This window comes from Rhagoletis zephyria, unplaced genomic scaffold, assembly GCF_001687245.7.
Source record: "Rhagoletis zephyria isolate East Lansing unplaced genomic scaffold, Rhagoletis_zephyria_1.1 Rzeph_scaffold_00360, whole genome shotgun sequence".
NCBI classification, from domain to species: Eukaryota; Metazoa; Arthropoda; class Insecta; order Diptera; family Tephritidae; genus Rhagoletis; species Rhagoletis zephyria.
This window is the reverse complement of record NW_016157444.1, coordinates 293,242-300,691: the sequence shown is the minus strand read 5'-3', so window position 1 is coordinate 300,691 and position 7,450 is coordinate 293,242. Positions and strand designations below refer to the sequence as shown.

The following is a 7,450-nucleotide window of genomic DNA, read 5'->3' as shown; positions in this document are numbered from 1 at the left end:
AAAAATTTACTTGCCGCGAACTTTGTTACCGATTCACACACGCTCATACTGAGTCTGCGACATTTGCCATAATACAAAAAAAAGGTATTTCGACGAAATGTATATTTAATTAACAAAGATAACCTGGCTTTCTAAGGACTTTTTATATATGCTCCTTGCTATTTTTTAATGCTTTTGAGCATTTTTAGTTCAAAAAAAAAAAACTAATGCAAATCTAAATAATCATTGGACACTTTAATCGTTGTATTTTCATTCAAACGTATAAAATCTATTTATTAGAATGCACCATACTTATCTAATCAATTACATAGTTATGTATAAATACATATGAAAGAGAAAATTTAATCATTGTCCGTTTTCCACTTTTCACGAGCTTCAACTTTAGCTTCAGGTACAAGAGAGCTTTTAACTCCTCCCAAGATGTTGGTTGTAGCCTGAGTGGCCAAAACTGCTGGGCAAACTACCAGCTGCGGTATTTGTCTCATTACAGCTCCTACAGCTCCCGTATAACCCTTTTGATCGTGCTCTGCTACAGCTGTTTCTATGAGATTGGCAGCGGAATCATTTATCCCCTCCTTCACTATCAGGTACGCATTTGTCACTCCTTCTCGTACGTCTTTTGGTCGTTGCGCTCGTTTCTTTTTATCCTTACGATGCTTGCGCACTCTTCCAACGGAAGGCCCAGAAGACACCATATCAAAGGCTGTCTCAGCTGTGAACTGTAAAAGTTGAATGATACGTGATGTTATTTCGAGCGCAGCGAGAGCAGTTCTGGCTGTAAAACTTTGTGCGCCGAGCTGAAGTCCTCGGATTATGCGACCATCCCTTTGATATTGCTCAATCGGTAGGCGAAATAGATCAATTACACCTTGTATAAATTGCACAAATGAATAAGTTGGCCCAACACCCTTCAAAATTTTTGGTAATTGATTCCTTTTAATATCCTTCAACCACTCCTTGCATAGATATGTTACTAACTTTTCAATGCCTAGGAATCCACGACGGTGAATAATTTTTTTTAACCGGATCTCGGAGCATTGTAACTGGCCCAAACCCATCAACAGCCCTGCAATTGGGCCGCGTGACAACTCAACGCGATGTCCGTGGTAATCGAAACGTATTGGCACGTCTGGACTAAATAATACCTCGCGAAAGTAAATTGGCGAATGTTTTTCTTTTGCTTCCATTTGTGCCAGCGATTTATTCATTACCTCATTTTCGAGTAATTCCAGATTCGTCGATATTAGTTTTCTTGCTTGTAGTTCGTTCTCTAATTCAGATGGCCCAACATCCATAACAGGGGCATGCGCTTCTGGAGGCGGATTGTCCGTAGCATGTGCCTCTTTCATGTTATTTCCCATATTAGTGAAATAGTCTGCCAAAAAAATTAATGTGTCCTGATCGATATGGAGCCGCATCGGCAGCAACGATATCCGAAGTGAACACTCTTCTGCTGCACTGAGCTTTGGATTTGGTCGAACATGTAGAGCTTTTATAACCACCATTTGTTGCGGACTTTTATGCGATGTAGTCCTTGTGCTGGGATGATATAGAAATTTATTTATTTCGGACGACTGCAAGCGATCCCTTATTTCAATATCGTTTATAACTAAAACTTGACGCGAAGCTTGGGCTGTGTAGTTTGGATATATTTCATATGATAAGCGAACTTTTGTAAGCTGAATTTCGACGATGACCCCATGATTTCGCTGTACCCCGCCAATTGTTTTCCATGATAGATCTTTCGGTTTATTTGCACCATGAACGCTATCTGCTTTTGAATATGAGACGCCGTGTTTATAAGCATCAGACATACGCAAGTGACTGGCTTCACTTGTTGCGCTCATATTCTCTGGGATTGATATGAAATCGTTGCCGCCGTACAAATGCCAAGTGAAAGTCATTTCGCAAAGCGTATAACGGGAAACAGGGATAGGAAAATCATATGGAGATTTGAGCAAATCGATCTTGTTAGAAGGCAAACAAAAATGATTGTCTACAATTCGCAGCGGATCTTCGCAAACTTTTACGTCGCGAACTCCACATTGCGACACCAGCTGTCTCTCATTTTCAGAAATAACACAATATTCGTCCTCTTGGGGCCTGCGCGGATACACGTTGTGTCTTGGTTCCAGGTTTACATCGCCCAAATCAGATTTCACCTGCGGCAGCACATCTGTACTAGGTTCGGCTGCTGAATATGATGTCGACATGACATGATGTTCAAAATTAAGAATTTCGGAAATTTCATTACCTTCATCGTATTCGAGGTCTGATGGGTTAGTCTGTTCTTCATCTGGAAAATAGTATGGTTCAATGCCGTGATCAGTAAAACCAGAGTTCTTCGATGTTGAGGGCGAAACGCTTATTGTGACAGTTTCTTGGAGCGCCTCTGCCATCATTAAATTTACCCTTTCTTGTTGCCACTCTTGTTGAGATTGATTTGGTTCATCTAGAAAACTGGATTCAATTTCATAATTTTCGGATTTCTGGGAAGTTCCACCTGTCTCATTTTGATCAGTTTCAAGAGAGTCTCCATCCATAGCCAAGTGTTCAATGAGTTGTGCCAGGGCTTTTCCAGAATCGCTGCAAGTTCTTAAATGTGCATCGTTCACCGAACATCTCAGATCAAATTTAGGATGCTTTCCTGACGAGTTTTCATTTAACCTTAACGATATGTCGAACAGTCCTATATCAAGTACTGGTACTAAATACCTCGATTCAATTAGTATTTTTTCATGTTTGGTTGATTCCTTGCAAGGTGCTATGGAGAGAATAAATTCTTCAATTATAAACCTCAGATTGCATCCATTCACCGAAGATATAACATTGCTGCTAATCGTAAAAGCACCTAATTCCAAAAGAGCTCTGTAGTCAAAATTTGATGGTCTGTAGTCGATTGCACAGTTCCACAGATGCAATTGCATTTCCGTGATTATACCGTATGGCGCGTAACCTTCTATAGGATAATCGACAACATCAAGAAAGTCAATAAGTTGGTGCAACCAAAATTGGTTGGATAACATTGAATTATATCGTAGGGTTGCCTGTTGAATGCTGGTAGTAACCCTCAATCGTTTTATCCTCTGATCAGTCACACGTTTTGTTTCTATCACCAAGGACATCATCTGTCTTTCGTTCATTATTGGTTGATTTGACTTTGACAAGCCCTCGGGAGTTTTATAAATGGTCTTTCGCATATATCGATCAGATTCGGTAGAGCCACATGCAAAAAGCTTAGTATACATTTCATGTATTAGACCGCAATGATCCATTTTAACATCGCCTACTTCGAGGCATAAATAGCACAAATTTCTATTTTCGTTATATCCACTAACAGAAAATATTTTAAGCTCATTCACCTTAATGTCAATTTTACCCACATCCTCAGGTATAATAAGATTTTCTTTATTACGTATAGGTAGAAATAGTCCAACGGATCCTTTTTGTATAAAAATTTCTACAGAACATTTGCTTTTTTGAAAATCAGGTTCTTCATGTTCCAACTCTTGTGATTTAATAGGATCATGTATTGAGAAATATATGCTCTCCGCCATTGAGATATTTTTAAGGTTAATTTTGTGACTTCCGTTTGAGTCGCTTTCCTCAAAATCAGACAAATAGGAATCATTAATGTTTCTTAATCTGGCCGCTGGTGTAACTGAAATATTGTATATGCTCTGTTTATTTTCTGTACTATCTACGTGGAGAGCATTTAAAATGGGTGAACTTGGCTCCCACATGAAGAGATCGCAATTGAAGCGATTGTATATGACTTCATAAAATTTTTTTGATCCTAGTACAATTTCAACATTGGGAACATTTATTTGAACTTGAATTTTTGACGTTCGCATTGTGGCGCTGCAGAATTCTTTCAATTCTTCAGTTTCGCCGGGAAGCAAAATAGTTTCTGACTCCGTATTGTCTCGTTTATTGTGCAACGTATCGCTTTCTCTGCATACGCGTTTTGCACTAAATGGTAGTCTATCTGAATGTGCTCTTGAACTGTTGCCGTACATTCGTTTATCCAAACAACTCTTTTTCAACTTAGTCCAATAATGTTCGTCAGGGATTGTGACAGTAATTTTAACGTAATCCAACGCATTTGCTTGGTCTGAGCTGGAGCTAGTTTTTAAAACCCAGACTTTATCTTCTAAGTTGTCTTCAACGTAATAGACGTTAAGCTCGTTTGAAAGTAGTTCGCACACCCCAGATACAATTTTTATACTCACATAATTAAATGAAATTAATAAAAAGTCACGACGAACGTTTTGTTGCCACCATGGTACGCGATTTGGATCGTGAATCGGCCTAGCATCAAATATTGGAAATCGTACCTTCACTTCCAACGATGTCGACGTTAAATTTGTAGTGAGTGTTAATTTTTGCGTCTCCTGCTTCGAGTAGTAGCAGCGCGTATTGTATGAAGAAAACGTAGCAAATGGCGAAGGTCCCAAAATTGCACTGAGTCGATCATATATAGAAATATCAACTTCTAACTCACATTTTTGCAGCGCTATATCGATTATCTTGGAACTGATATCTGATTTTATGCTTATAGAAACATCAGCACCATTGAATCCATCAGCTCGATCGAAAGTTATTAACTCAGAGGACTTTCCATTTAAGACTTCAAATAAATCCAACTTTTGCGCAATTATATTAAATTTAGATAGCAGCATATGTTTGATCCTATGTTGGCTTCCCTCGGAAATTATTGGGAATACTCGTATAAATAAGTGATTTTTTCCATCTGTTAACTTACTTGAGTCCATGTTTTTATCTACAACTCGTCTTAAGTTTTCAAAAAATGTGTTGGCAAAGCGCGTCATATTTTGCTCGCTGGTTTTATTTAAGGGACTTTGGTTGTTGGTGGAACTCTCAACCAAAATGTCTTCTATTAGTATTATAGAAACAAATGAGCATATTTTAAGGGAAAAATTTAAAATTTCTCCTGAATATTCTAAACTTGATGTTTTTCGTTGAAGCTTCGACAAGCCAGTTACAGTGCTACTGGAGCTAACTGAACTACTAGGAGGAGAATATCCTTTAGGTAAAACTTTTATTCGATCAAACCGTAAATGATGTAATGTGTCTCTATTAGTTGGCGTAGCTTCACAATCAATCCAATTTCCAAGTTCCACCAGCTCGTCTCTTTTATGATACATTTTGTAGTCGTTAAAGGCAATTACTTCAAGATTTTCTTCTGCTTGAATGTCACAACTGTCGTCCTGGAATGCGTCCATTAGTTTAAGAATAAGGTGTATTTGCCTGGGGGTGATCAAAGTGTAAACTGAACCCATTTCGGTGTTAATAACAACTTTTGGTCCGTTAATATTCTCCGACTGTTTCATTTTGATTCGTATATTTAAGTGTTCATTAATTTCGAGTATGGGAATATCACCAGTTTTCGATATATCTACACTGATGTAGCGCGAGGCTCCGGCACTTGTCTTCTGCTCTTCTGTACACAAACGCAAGCCACTTATGCTTATGTTGTGTTTAGCGAACATTGGCAGCAAGTATATATTTCCCTGTTGCTCATCTACGTTACTGGACGTTGGCAATCGGCAGTTTGGATTATCGTTTCGACGTCCTTCCATATAAGATTCCTTAGGATGCCTTTCGCAGCCAGTCTCATTTTCGTACATCAACTTGTTAATTTCGAAGCATAGTGATATCGTTTTGGAACTATCTGACGATTGATATTCCAAACGCAAAACAGTATTTGTAAACGAAGCTTTAATGCGATTCAATATATTGTCTATGGTTTCAGCGAACTTTTCAAGGCCAGGAATTGACTTGTTGTTTGCTTCTGAATTTTCTTCATTTTCATCGTCGTTCTGCATCATGCATTCTTCCGCCAACTGCATAGAACTGCTAGCTGACGACCACATTGATTCCAACATAGACGTTCCATTATTTTGTCGTTGTACTGGCCTTACTGAAATAACAGCGTCTGAAATCTCAATGTAGCTGCTGTTTGACATTAAAGCGTTCCAAGGCACAGTCACAGTTAGAAGTCCAATATGGCCGCTTATAACTTCCACAGACCATCCATGGCTTTCAAATAGCTTATTTAATGCATCTATATTTAAAGAAACATTTTTCACTGTGGCTTTGCCATTATAGAGGTCCACCTTCAACTGCTCCAGGTTAAGTCTTTCTTCCAAAAACTGGCCCAAATAGCGTTGTAAAAGATATCTGCATGTTTTAGTTTTGATGCCCGTCCACACATTAAACCACGACATCCTTGTAATTCTATTGCTTAATAAATAAACTAAATTTTCACAAGGCTTTGTTACTTTTCACTTCTGCGTTTTTAGTAAATATTTGCTCGCAATGGGACACAGCGTTGCCCTATGAACGAATTGGAAATTACGCTAAATGCGTTCGCTTTTGTGGATTGTTGGTAGCTAATAAAAGGGCAAACAAAAATGCATTAAACAAATATCTTATTATCTTAAATTTGTAAATGTGAACCAGTTTCAGATTTTTTAAGATTTCAGGACTTAAATTGTCTGAACAAATGTGTCGTTTGTTCCACTGATGCGTGTTTTATACACATAACATATAAGAAACAGGTGGCATCATTAAGTGGGTTGACACCAGCTGGCATGAACCAAAAATACAAGATTACGTAAGAACGCGACGTTGTATTTGTAACTGGTTTTGAGAAAAAAGTTTCCGAAAGCGGGTTCGTCAGCTGAGCGTTTGTTTACATCACAAGCACCACTATTTTACACTTTTATTCAAGTAAAGAAGAGTTAATTCAACATGACAACACATTTTAAAGCATTTTGTTGCATCATTTTACTTAAAATGTGCATTTAAGGTNTGACAACACATTTTAAAGCATTTTGTTGCATCATTTTACTTAAATTGTGCATTTAAGGCGGCTGACAATAATTTGGACTAATTTTGGTTTTCGCTGTTTTCTTTGCTTTGTTTACTTTTCGCTCGTTTTCCAGTGAAACAAGATGGCGTAGAACCCGCTAAAAAAATCGACTTTTTTCACTCTCTTGTTCTTACGTGATCTTGTGTCTTGCGTTCATGACAAGCACCACTATTATACACTTTTATTTAAGTAATAAAGAAGAGTTAATTCAACATGACAACACATTTTCAAGCATTTGATTGCATCATTTTACCTAAATTGTGCGCTTAAAGTAGCTGACAATAATTTTGGCTAATTTTGGTTTTCGTTGTTTTCTTTGCTTTGTTTACTGTTCGCTCGTTTTCCAGTGAAACCAGATGGCGTAGAACCCGCTAAAAAAATCTACTTTTTCACTCTCTTGTTCTTACGTGATCTTGTGTCTTTCGTTCATGACCAACGGGATGCGAATTTGAGGTCAAAAATAAAAGAAAGGTTCGTTTGTCATGCCTTGTGTTTGTCCATTACAAGGCGTATTCATACCAGGTGGCATGATACAAAAAAGAAGGTAGTTCC

General features: G+C 38.0%; 1 protein-coding gene across 1 annotated transcript; it reads right to left on the bottom strand.

Moving 5' to 3' along the window:
* Positions 1-6: 6 nt before the first annotated feature.
* Atg2 (Autophagy-related 2) lies at positions 7-6,573 on the bottom strand. The gene is made up of 2 exons (XM_017610981.1): positions 2,255-6,573; positions 7-2,191 (listed from the first exon to the last, which is right to left on the bottom strand). Exons 1-2 carry the CDS (start codon positions 6,249-6,251, stop codon positions 342-344), a joined length of 5,847 nt encoding a protein of 1,948 aa, XP_017466470.1. The 5' UTR covers positions 6,252-6,573; the 3' UTR covers positions 7-341.
* Positions 6,574-7,450: the final 877 nt, after the last annotated feature.

Bases quoted from the DNA above. Each gene is read 5' to 3' on its own strand.
- Atg2 (XM_017610981.1), bottom strand. From the start codon at position 6,251: ATGTCGTGGTTTAATGTGTGGACGGGCATCAAAACTAAAACATGCAGA. The intron at 2,192-2,254 runs GTAATGAAATTT...CATATTCAGCAG, and splicing joins AGACCTCGAATACGATGAAG to CCGAACCTAGTACAGATGTG.